Source organism: Tinamus guttatus, unplaced genomic scaffold (genome assembly GCF_059628265.1).
Source record: "Tinamus guttatus ecotype Peru unplaced genomic scaffold, ASM5962826v1 Tinamus_guttatus_pri_ptg000198l, whole genome shotgun sequence".
Taxonomy (NCBI): Eukaryota; Metazoa; Chordata; class Aves; order Tinamiformes; family Tinamidae; genus Tinamus; species Tinamus guttatus.
In genome coordinates this window covers 5,854,302-5,866,758 of record NW_028288732.1, presented here as the reverse complement: position 1 = coordinate 5,866,758, position 12,457 = coordinate 5,854,302, and the positions used below count along the sequence as shown (strand labels likewise).

At 48.4% G+C, this 12,457-nt stretch overlaps 3 protein-coding genes across 7 annotated transcripts in view; all 3 read right to left on the bottom strand.

The window, feature by feature from the left end:
* SI (sucrase-isomaltase) overlaps positions 1 to 7,056 on the bottom strand; it is a 75,374-nt gene extending 68,318 nt beyond the window's left edge. The window contains exon 1 of the mRNA XM_088523941.1: positions 7,010 to 7,056. Within this exon, the coding sequence (XP_088380067.1) occupies positions 7,010 to 7,018 (9 nt within the window). The 5' untranslated portion in view covers positions 7,019 to 7,056. The remainder of the gene's footprint in view (positions 1 to 7,009) is intronic.
* The window catches only part of BCHE (butyrylcholinesterase), a 347,216-nt gene that overhangs the window by 199,492 nt on the left and 135,267 nt on the right, over positions 1 to 12,457 (bottom strand). The window lies entirely within an intron of this gene.
* Positions 3,135 to 12,347, bottom strand: SLITRK3 (SLIT and NTRK like family member 3). Of its 5 annotated transcripts, XR_015913318.1 has the most exons (3): positions 10,910 to 12,347; positions 7,010 to 9,945; positions 3,135 to 3,515 (listed from the first exon to the last, which is right to left on the bottom strand). XR_015913318.1 is itself a non-coding variant. In XM_088523936.1 (2 exons), exon 2 carries the CDS (start codon positions 9,925 to 9,927, stop codon positions 7,126 to 7,128), a length of 2,802 nt encoding a protein of 933 aa, XP_088380062.1. In that variant the 5' UTR covers positions 9,928 to 10,311; positions 10,910 to 12,347; the 3' UTR covers positions 6,933 to 7,125. The 5 variants fall into 5 exon arrangements, 4 of the variants coding, with proteins under 4 accessions (XP_088380062.1, XP_088380061.1, XP_088380063.1 ...); XM_088523936.1 differs by lacking the exon at positions 3,135 to 3,515 and having other exon boundaries at positions 6,933 to 10,311; XM_088523935.1 differs by lacking the exon at positions 3,135 to 3,515 and having other exon boundaries at positions 6,933 to 9,945.

Below are 12,457 nucleotides of genomic sequence, written 5' to 3'. Positions count from 1 at the left end.
AACAGCTTTTTCAGCAATACTTTTTTGAAGACTGCTCAGACATGCCCTGGCACCACCAAAACTCTGCAGCAGCACCCTAAGTGGCCTTGATTTCCAAAACTCAAAACTCCAAGGTCCAATGGCAGATTTTAGTCTGAGGATGGCCCAGATAATGGACCTGTAAGAAACTCCAAGAAACCAGAATTAAAACCAAATGCAGCCTGGGGTAAAAATCATCTTACTCCTGTGGCAGGCTGATTTAATTTTGAATGAATTGAGCTAGAGAGACTATTAACAAATTCCTATCCTCAATTCCTTAATAAATAAAACAGCTACTGCCTCCAAAAAGGCAGGGTGAAAGTGAAGAAAACAAGAAACGATCTCACACAGTCAATACACACTAATGTCACTTTAACATTTAGGGCAAAGCCACCACCATGCTGGTGATGGTCTCTGCAGGAGGAAGACTCCCAACCCTTTTTTCTTTGTATTACTGTTTTGAGCAGATGCTCCCATCAGCAGCAGTGGCAAGTGAACCCAAAACATTCCTTCATAATTCACAGGGTATAGGGACTTTCTTGAGAGATTTAGAAAACTCTGGTAGAAAAATAAGAATGTTTTAAAAAGCAAACGGACCTTAAGCTTTCAATATGTGATATACGACTGTTATTAATATTTTATGTTGTGCTACACCCTCTATTACTATCTATTCTTATTAAGGCACCCAGCATTTTAGTATTGCATATACATTCTTCATAATGTCTAAAAGCAATCACACGTTTAAGATGAAGATCCTTAGCATTCACAAACCTAGTGACTAACCCAACACACACGGAGATATCCCAGGAAGACAACCCCAATTCCCACAGCCATTCCAATGGCTCAGCTCCTTTGAGCCTTCTCCCATCCTTTTTCCACAAAAATGAACCATCTAACACTGCTTGGAAAACCGCCACAGTATCGATCACCTTAACAGGAAAATCCCACCACAGAGGACCTTTTCCAAACATTTTTCCCAGCTATCCAAGATAAAGTACAACACTTATCCCCAGTATCCTTCTAATGAAAACCATGCGCAGGAGAGCAAGCTCAGGGCGGCAATTACTGAACAAAGCAACAATAAAAACTACCATAAAAACACCCATCACCGCCACCCTTGCACCCTAAACCTAAGTGTTCGTTCATTGAAAATAACAGTACAGAATTTTAAAATGAGTGGAAAACGGGTCAAACAAAAGAAATTATAGGAAGATATATCAAATGTAATTGCCAATTGCATGTTAATGTTCCTGCTTTCAGGGAAAAGATAATAATTAACAAGGTATTTCCAACTGCAGTATTAACGATCTTGCTGATGACATTAGATCTGAACTCTCATTTGCCCTTTTCTTGCATCTTTGGAGACACACAGGTATTTATCTTCATGGAAATGCTCTTATTTTCAAATAAAAGGTATTCATGATAGTTTGGATAATTTCTGGCCTGCAACACAGGTCAACTGACAAAGTTACTAATCGGTAACAAAGCAATTTTCCCTATACTACTACTTGTCATATTCCAAACAGCCCTGTGGAGCGCTTGGTTCAAAATATTTGAGTCCACTGAATATATATTGTCATTTTCTGGGTAGATCAGACCTCACTCTTGGTCCAGGTCTGTGGACCAAAAGATAATAATAATTTGATTGATGGACAGCTGCATTTACTGGGTATTTTGTCCCCAGACGTCGACAGCAGCATAGTTAGTGTTTTGGCACTGGGACTTGCTCCACCTGCATGGTGATAAATGGGTTTCTTCCACTAACCCCGGCAGGCCTGGAGTCAGGGTATAGATACATTTGCCAGATAACACAGAACTTTTTAAAGAAATGACGGGGTAAATAGGGGAAGATGTATTTCCACTCCCATCCAATTCCCCAAGAATTAGAAATAGCATTCTGGGGGCAAAGAAATGTTGTTAGTATGAGGCAACTGTGAAAATGCGCGTTGAGCAAATGCACTTCTAACATGGAAACTATTGCATCATATTGTATAACTCTTAAACAGATTCAGTGCAAAACTCAGATATAAGGAAGTCAGGTTTCGAATGAGCTCTGGGACAGCTGGGAAAATGGGAATAGGCAATGCCCAGCCATCTGATTTCCGAGAGTGCAAACAAATCCGTGTAATACTGGCAAATGCCCTTGGAAGAGGTGCACTGCTGGAACAAGTTCACACCTATGTGATTCCAAGTGGCTGGAGAGCTGCCAGGTGCTATATCCAACAGTTGAGTCATGGAGAGAGGCCATGAACTCCCAAACTGCCAGCCAAATCCTGCACACCTTATTCACGTGAAGATCTCTGCTGTCCTTAAGGCCAATTCCGCACATATTCCTTATGTGAACAGCTCAACTTCCCCTGAAGGAGGTACTTGAGTAGAGTAGAACCGTGGCAATCCTGAGCTACGCACGTGAGCGTTCCAGAAACTGGACCATGGCATATCAGTGCATATCAGCAACCTTTCCCTCGTGTTGCTGCATGTGCTCACAGCATAGGACACAAGCTGGTCCTAACTGTGCCTTTCTAACTGGAAAACACGTCAATGGAGATATGCACAAAAATGGCCTTTCTCTGGAAAGCGCTCTGCAAAACCTTGAGCTACAATGGCTAAACCCAAATCTACCGGATCACTTAATAAATGACCCCTCCACAATATTCCCTAGTGGTAGCAGCACAGCTATTGGCTTGCTGAGGCTGAACACTTTCCAGAGGTCAGAATTAACATGAAGAGAGCTGTTATCCATACCATAACAAACAGCATCATTTTTTCACTGTTAATACAGCGTAGAGATACACAAAGCTATCCCTAAGTCTCAGACAAGCCTTTTAAACCAGATACAAATACATTTTTTACATGAATGACAATATCCAGGAGACACAAAAATGCACTGGTAATTGAACATCACTATTACTCTTTCTATATCCCTGTATTGAGTCACAATAAGAGATGTTTGGGACTTACCTGTCCTTTTTTCCGTTTCCACCTGTGGGAAGAACCTCAGGAAAGTGAATAAGTGAGAAAAATAACCACATGATGAAAGATTTTCTGCACAGTAATAAGCACCACATGGTGAAGCGCGGAAATAGGTATCAGCTATTTGACATACAACCATGAAATAAGCTAAAAAATATTTATTTATTTAAAATAGTATCCCATCCAAGAGCTCCAAAGGGCATGTGGATCATTTGACTTTATGCAGTTCTTTCCCAGTGTTATCAATGCTACCAACAGTTCTGCTGATAACCAGAACATTCCCTATCAGGTGTTGCCCAGGCCGAAGCACGTCACGGAGCAGAGCTGATGGATCCACTTGTGTTTCCTGCAGTGCAAAGTGATGCTCCCACCCACTCAGCCTCAGCTCAGCACCGGGAGACAGCAAACCAGGACTCATCCTGACACACATTACAGAAAACAGTTAAATACTCTGACCATTTCCAAAGAGAATCATCCCCAAATGATTCCAGTGAGTTCCCAATGCACATGGAAAAGGAAGTTTCCTACACAAGGAAAGAAAAATAACTCAATGTAAGCCAAAAATTATCACTTTTAATACAAAATTCCATTCTCATAAAACAAATATATTTTTCCCATGGAATAAATAGATTTCCTCACCCCTATCAGGTGAGATTGCTACCTACAGATATGCTGAGATGCTCTTGCCTTAATGAAGTTTAAATAAAATACAGACATTATTTATAAGTGGCTTTGCTATGTTTTGATACAGCGTATGAGCACTCGGGGTCTGTTGGCATTGCCAAGTGTCTAGTGCACCACTCTCCATGGGGGTTGTACTTTAACCTGGTTTTTACAACTCCACGCGCTACCTGCATGCAGTGTTATCAATGTATTTGTAATGTTTATTATAAGAAGGATCTGGCCTTTGCACTTTGATGCTTATTATTTTTTAACACGTACATGCTTGTCTAATATCCACTGGAGAAGGAAAAAAAAAAAAAAGATTAGTGCTGAACGCATTTGGCATAAAACACTATAAGCCCAACAGAGGAGCGTGGGAAGTTCAGATGCAGACTGTTTTAACCAATAATGCAAAGCTGATGCTGGATGTACAGACGTTGGGAAGAGTCCCTGCACCTTGGGGTACATTAATGAGTACCAAGACTCAGGAAATAGTTTCTGTTCCAGTGCACCCAAGCCTGATAGAGAAAAAAGCCTGCAATAAGCACACTTGCTGAAGCCATAAATAGGGACACTCGGGGTGAGAACAAGCACTCGTGCTCCCATCCCCATTACAGAGAAAAAACGTGTTGTGAGGGGAGGGAAATCGAGTTATTAGACAAGAAATCTGCTGTCTGATACGGCACCGCACCCTGTGCAAGCGCTCGCCCTGCCCCTCGAAAGGGCAACCTCTAAAGACAACCGTGAGAAGTGACTGGGGGGGGTAGATTTGATTAATGCTGTGGGAACAGCTGGCAAAACACCTGGGCAAGGACAGAAATAATAATTATATTCCTATATTTTGATATATATATATAAATATATATATTAATTTATATTTGTATCTGGAGGCATCTATTATACATAGGGCAGCATGTTTCCACATACACGTGCGCACATGTGTGTACGTGATGTACAGACACACGTATATGCGACGTTCACACACAGGTATATGCGATGTACACACACGTATACGCACCGTACATACACATATATATGCGCTGTACACACACAGGTATAGGTGATGTACACATACATATACGTGCTGTATGCACACCTATACTCCCTGTACATACACAAAAAAAAAGATTAGTGCTGAACGCATTTGGCATAAAACACTATAAGCCCAACAGAGGAGCGTGGGAAGTTCAGATGCAGACTGTTTTAACCAATAATGCAAAGCTGATGCTGGATGTGCAGATGTTGGGAGGAGTCCCTGCACCTTGGGGTACAAGGTACCTTGGGGTACATACACATATGCTCACTGTACACACACAGGTATACGCGATGCACACACCCATATACGCGATGTATATGCACCTATACTTGCTGTACACACACAGCTATACGCGATGTATACACACATATACATTCTGTACACACACAGGTATATGTGATGTATACACACATATACGTGCTGTATACACCCGTATACGCACTGTACACACCCGTATATGCGCTGTACACACCCGTATACGCGCTGTACACATATATATATACGCGCTATACACACACACATACACGTGCTGTACACACACCCATCTACGCGCTGTACACACACAGGTATATGTGATGTATACACACCTATACGTGCTGTATACACCCGTATACGCGCTGTACACACCCGTATATGTGCTGTACACATCCGTATACGCGCTGTACACATATATATACGCGCTATACACACACACATATACGTGCTGTACACACACCCGTCTACGCGCTGTACACACACAGGTATATATGATGTATACACACATATACGTGCTGTACACATCCGTCTACGCGCTGTACACACTCGTATATGCGCTGTACACACCCGTATACGCGCTGTACACATATATATATACGCGCTATACACACACACATACACGTGCTGTACACACCCGTCTACGCGCTGTACACACACAGGTATATGTGATGTATACACACATATACGTGCTGTACACACCCGTATACGCGCTGTACACACGCGCGCGCACCTCCGCGCAGCGCTGGAGCTGCGGCGCCACCTGGCGGGCGGCGCCGGCGCCGGCTCCCGCCGCGCATCCCCGCGCTCCTTTTTTTCCCGAAATCGCCAGAAATTCGCTCCCTCCCCCCGCCAACCCCTCCTCCTGACCCCTCCGAAATCCTGCTCGAAACCCCAGGAGAAGAGACGCGGGCTGCACCCCGCGGCCTCTTCTGCAGCAGGTGCAACGTGGGCATTGCAGGCTGAAAATCGGGGATTTTTGTTAAAAAAAAAGTCTCGGGTGGCAGGAGAAGCTGCACAGGGGTTTCCTCTGGGAACATCACAGTGCACTGAGCTCTTATTAATAGAATAGCTCCCAAGGTTAAGTGGGGAAGGAAAGCTCAGCAGGGGGAAGCTTCAGGTTCAAGCTTCGTATTCCTATATATATATATATGTATATATATATATATATATATGTTCATTTTTCTTTTCGAAATGTTTTATTAGGAAAGCTATACCAGACGCATCACTGTACAATGATTAAACATTACCTTTACAATTTATATTCACTTGAAATTACAGAATAAATATATGCACATCGTTGTACCTCTGTGTGTGTGTGTGCGTGTAGGAGAGAAAACATTAAAAGTGCTTCCTACAAAGCTGTTAGTGACAGGTGCCCAGGAGCTTTTTTTAAATTTTTATTTCCTTTTTTTTCCCTTTTTTTTTTCCTGCATATTTGCACGTTGCTTTTATTAAGAAAGTGCGGGTGTCCTCCAGAAAAGAAAAAAATATATATTTATAAATTAATTTAAAAGGAAAAAAATAACAATAAAAAAAAATAAGCCATGGCGGCATGAGGGGGTGTCACGGAGCATCCCCGGGGGATGGGTGCCACGTGGGGACGTCCCTGGTGGGATCCCCCCCGGATGGGGGGACACAGAGGGGTGCCCATGGGGGGTGCGAGCGGGAGAGCGACGCGAGCGAGACATTCGAGCAAGACCCTTCCCTCCCGGCCCTCTTGCAGTTTTCCAGGCATGCAGCAAACAGCCTTCGTTTGCTTCTTTTGCATTTTGTTTTTTTTTCTTTTTCTTTTTTTTTTTAAATAAATGTACAGAATCTGTGCCATGGTGGGCGAGAAGAAAGCAAGCCACAAAAAAAGAAAAAAAAAAGCCATCTTCCCTCCCCCTCCCTGTCCCTTCAAGGGGAAATCTAAAAGTTTTACTGCAACGCAAAAAGGAGAAAAATAAAATAAAATAAAAAAGAAAGGGGGAAATAAAAGAAAAAAAGAGCGAGAGACACATAGAATTTACTTAATCAGGATCAATACAAAGATCCCCGGTGATAATAATAATAATAATAATATACCTTAGACATGGCACAGTCAAAGTCTCAGTTTCAGTATAAAAAAATAATGATTGGTTAACATCTGCTGGCAAAAGTCTGCGAAGGCACTTCGTGGCCCGGGGCCCGGGGCGGCGGCGTCAGAACCGGTACGTGGTCTTCTCCAGGACTTCGAGGTAATCCGGCTTGGTTTGGAGTTTGGCCCTTAACTCGAGGTATTCGCTTGTGGGGGTTTGGTGCTCGGGGAAGCCCTTCGCGGCGGCGGCGGCGGCGAAGAGGAGGGTTTCCTTGAGCCTGGCGTCCTGCTGCAGGTCCGGGTATTGCATGCCGGGCGGGTGCACGTGCAGTTCCTTCAGCTTGGGCACCGTGCCGTAGAGGCAGTCCACGAAGCCCACGGCGCAGGGCGGCGGGCGCTCGCGCTGGCTCGCGGCGCCCGGGGGCACCGCGGCGGTGGCGGCCGCCAGCCCGCCGCCCGCGGGGTGCTGGGGGTTGCCCGTGACGATGGTGTTGAGCTGCGAGCTGGACACGGCCAGGCTCCACTCCTGCTCCTTCTCCAGCAAAGTGCGGTAGTGCGAGCCGGGCTCCGCGGCGGGGGCGAAGCGGGGGCCGCCGCCGCCGCCATGCAGCAGCTCGGCCGCCTCCTCGCCGCCGCTGCTTCCTCCTCCCGCCACCACCGCCTCCTCCTCCTCCTCCTCCTCGCGCGGCTTGTAGATGGGGTTGTTGCACATCTGGGTCACCGGGTGCGGGATGTAGTCGTAGACGTGGCCGGCCGGCGGCGCCTTCTCGGGGGAGCGCTCCCCGCCGCCGCCGCCGCCGCCGCCCTCGTCGAAGAGGCGCGGGCAGCGCAGGGCCAGGTCGGCGCCCTCGGCGCGCGGCCCGCGCAGGGGCCGCTTGTGGCGGCGGCGGCGGCGCAGCACGAAGGCGAAGAGCCCGGCGGCCACGCACACGGCGGAGAAGAAGAGCACCAGGAGGCTGAGGATGAGCACGGACAGCGGCACGGCGGCGGCGGCGGGCGGCAGCTCGTAGGCCGCCGCGTTGGTGGCGGCGGCCGGCGGCCGCGGAGCGGGCGGCGAGGTGGCGGCGGCCGGCGGGCGCAGGGCGGCCGGGCAGAGCGCGGCGAGCTCGAGCGCGCGCAGGTCGCGCCGCGCCAGGCGCTCGGGGCTGGCGCACAGCACCTCGCCCACGACGCTCACGGAGCTGAGCGCCTCCAGCCACTGCTTGAGCGGCACCAGCTCGCACGTGCAGTCCCAGGGGTTGAGCTTCAGGTCGATCTGCACGATGGCGTGCAGGTGCTCCAGCACGCCGGCCACCGGCAGCGCCAAGAAGTGGTTGTTGCGCAGGTTGAGGCGCGCCAGCGAGGTGCCGGCGAAGGCGTCCGTGGGCAAGGTGCGCAGCAGGTTGTCGTTGAGGAAGAGCAGCTTCAGGTTGGGCATGAGGCTGAAGGCCGCCGGCTGGATTTCCCTGATCAGGTTGTACTCGAAGTACAGGTAATGCAAGCTCTGCAAGCCCCGGAACATGCCCGGCGTGAGCCGCTCGATGTCGTTGCCATTCAGGTAGAGGCTCTTGAGATTGGGCAGGTTAATAAAAGCCCCGTCCTGCACGTAGGAGATCCGGTTGTTCCCCAGGTGTAAGAGATCCAAAGAGGAAAAATTCCAGAAATCGGAGCGGTAGATTTTCTGTATCAAATTCCCACTCAGGTACAACTTCTTGGCGTTGAGGGGCCTGGGCAGGAGCTCGGAGATGTTGTGAAACCCTCGCTCCTTGCAGTTGACCGTGAGGCCCAGGTCGTTGATGTGCAAGCTGCAAGAGCAGCCGGTGGGGCAGATGATGGGGATGGGGGGCCTGGTCTGGTAGGCAGCGATGGGCGGTTGGTTCGGCCCGGGGTAGAGCCCGCGGGGCGTAGGGGGAGGCCTGGGTGCCCTGGGCTGCTTGGTGGGCTTGGGCTGCTTGTTGGAGGTTTTGTACTCAACCGAGGAGGCGGTGAAGTGGAAGGAGGACAGCATGGAGGACGGCTTGGTGGGCCACGCGTTCTCCTTGCTGGACGGCAGCTGCGGGATCCCCAGGCTGGCTTCCACCTCGGAGTCGGACAGCATGGGGCAGAGCTTACTCCTCTTGATCTCCCGCAGGTCCTTGCCGTGGAAGTGGAAGGGGGTCTCGCAGGTGATGTCCCCCACCAGGGCCGTGTAGGGGATGCGCTCCAGCCAGCTCTTGAGCTGCACGATCTCACAGGTGCAGTTCCAAGGATTCTCCTCCAGTTGGATCTCCATGAGGCTCCGGCCAATATGGTCCAACATCCCCCGGTAGGGAAGGACTTTTAACCTGTTCCCGCGCAAGTCCAAATGGGTTAAGGACACAGATTTAAATAGGTTGGTGGGAAGCATGGGGATAAGATTGTCATTCAGGATAAGGACCCTCAACTTGCTGAGGTTTCGAAACGCCCCGCTTTCAATCCGTTTAATGACATTGTAATCTGCCTGCAGATATTCCAGACTTTCCAAACCCAGGAAAGTGTCGTTCCTGAAAATGTCCAATTTGTTTTCGTGCAAATACAACCGCTTCAGAGCTCGGAGCCCATTAAAAGCCCCGCTCTGGATGTCCTGCAGTGCGTTGTTCCCAAGGTTAATAGACACAGCGTTGTTCAAGTGAAGAAAACTGTTGGTGTACAATTTCCTCATGGAGTTCCTCTGCAGGTAAAGTTTAAAAGGTCTCGACCACGACTCTGTTATCTGACTAATATTTATAAATCCCTTGTTGTCGCAATGTATATGGAAAAGGCTCTCCTTCACTTCACAGTAACATGGATCAAAGCAGGGCTCATCGAGTTCCTCCGAGTCCTCTATCAAGGGAATTGGTGTAGTCCATGCTAGAGCAATTGTGCTTAGAAGAATTATCCACAACATCCTTCCTTTGTGGAGAGTCTCTGCCGTGGAAGGTTTCATCATTTGGCGATGTTTACAAAACTGCAACGGAGGAGGGGAAGGAAAAAAAAAAATACACGCAGATTTTCAGTAATTCACTCAAGCCCCGCTCTTCGTAACAAGCCCCTACCTGCTCGACACTTGTGTCGGGCTCCTGGAAAGTTCAGCATTTGTTGGGTAGACGCTCAGAACAAACTCTAGGGGTGTCTCATGTGCAAGCCGGGCCCTGGTTCGTACTTCAGACGTGTTAAAAGGTCTCATCACGCGATAGCAGCCTCCCTTCCCCCTCGGCCCCCGGCTCGGTCAATGCCATCTCCGAGGCAGGCTGCCCATGCAGATCCTACACCGGTGGGAACACGCAGGCTGGACGTGTTGCGTCTTCCCATGTTCTCTGCCATAACACCAGGGCTGAGAACGGCACATATTTCATTCCCAATTTCATTGGCAATTTTAGCTTTACGGCCATCATAACCCGCACTGACTACCGAGGGGGATATCAGCAAGGAGGTTTCTCCGGTGTCGCACTACATCGACCATATACATGCAAACTCCCAAAGTTACTGAATGTCAGTCGCTGAATCCCTCTCCCTCCCGCCTCCATAGATCCACACCTAAGTTCAAAGGAATGTGCAAGGCAGCTGATGTCCCTGGCAAGACATTTCCTTATAGAAACCATGTCATTAAAAGAGTGACCGGTTATCAAGCCTCATTTAAGAGAAAATCTCCCCCTTTCAAACACACCGATGAATTAATGCAACTGATATATTATCAGATAAATACATACCACATATTAGTCATTTTAGCTGATTAAAGCATTTAGAGCCGATTAATCTTTCTAAAGCACATGCCCATGCGATCAGCAGATCTAAAGGGAAGTGACAGCTAAAGAGGCACCCAGGATTGAAATGCTCAGCCTGGCTTGGATTACGGTGTTTTGCACCCCCAGGACCAAGCAGGAGACCCGGTTAAAAAGCTGAAAGTGGAAGAAAAATACCTTGGCACTTACCAGCTGATACATTATCTATCCTACTAAATAGGTTTCCGAATGAAGACACCATTCTTCTCCAATCAGATGAGAAATAATACTGTACTAATGAGATGCAGCTCCTTCAACATATGGTTTCCCCATTCCTTTCGCCAGATATTTTACATGTATGGGCAGCGAGAAATGCTAGGGGTGGTGGTGATAATAACGATGGTGGTGCAGCCTTCCTTGGATCACCGAAATGCCCATTAAAATTATTCGGAGCGATCATCGCTCTTAGTGCCAATCTCGCAATGGAAAAGGACGTTTTTGCATTCCTTGTGCAAGAACTAGAAAAAAATGCCCCTCTTCCTCCATAAACTTAAGCAGAAAGATGTATTTGGGGGAAAAAATGAGGGAAACGGAAAGAAATCCTTAGCATCAACTTGCAAATGAAACCCTCCCCTGTGGGAACAGAGGAGATGGACGAAAGCATGAAAAGAGAAATACTCTCTGCAATTAAAACCAGGGTCTGATTGGGAAGAAGGGAGAGAGATGAGAGCTATATTGCAGCATCAGTCTCTCTGTCTCCTTTGCAAAATATTAGCCACTTAAGTTCTTTCTCCTCCGCAAGGGCTGTAATAAAAAATAAAAATAAATAAATAAATAAAAAGGATTATTATATCTTCTTTTTGGAAGAAGGGGTGTCTTTGACCCTAGCCGGAAACAAAAGGATCCAGAGAGCTGGTACTTACCGGTTTGCAGGAGAGATTTTAGCACATCGTTACCCAAGGAAAAAAAAAAAAGGGGGGGGGGAAGGGGAGGAAAAAAAAAAAAAAAAAAAGCTGGAGTTTAAAGATTGCTGGTTTCTCTCTGCCTCTCCCTCTCCGTGTCTCTCTCTCCCTCTCTCTCTACTCCTGCTGAAGCTGAGGCGAAAGGAGGAAAAAAAAAAAAAAAAAGGCAGCAAGGCTGAGACGTGCCGGGAATGCAATGAGCCCCTCAATGCTCTTCTTTAGGATGCAGAGCCGCTGCTCGGCACGCTCGGAGGAGGAGGAGGAGGAGGAGGGCGGCGAGGGGCCGCTGCTGCTGCAGCCTCCGCGCCGCCGCCCCCGGCCCCGGCCCCGGCCCCGCGGGGATGGGCGCGGAGCGCGGAGCTGGGGCTGCTCCGCCTGTTGTGCGCGGGTGTGTGTGTGTGTGTGTGTGTGTGTGCGCGCGGGGCTGTTGTTGCCCTGGATCAGCCTTTTTTTTTTTTTTTTCCCCACGTCATGAAAATGAGCTTCGAGAAGGGGAGCAAACGAAGGGGGCGCGCTTGGCAGAGCCAGGTCGGGGGCGCGCATTTGGGAAGCCCTGACTATACATTTTTTTTTCCTCCCCCTCCCACCGTTCCCCCGCCTTTTTATTTATTTTTTTAAAAGAGGGAAGGAGGGGGCTGCTTCGCGGCGAGGAAGTGGGAGATGGGCAGATGGGGGAGGGAAAAGAAAAAAAAAAAGCGAGAGGATCAGGGAAGAAGGAGCCGCTGGGATGGGTCATCATTTGCCCCCTCCTCTGCTCCCCACCCCAAAAATAATATTCCTAAATTTAAGGAAATAC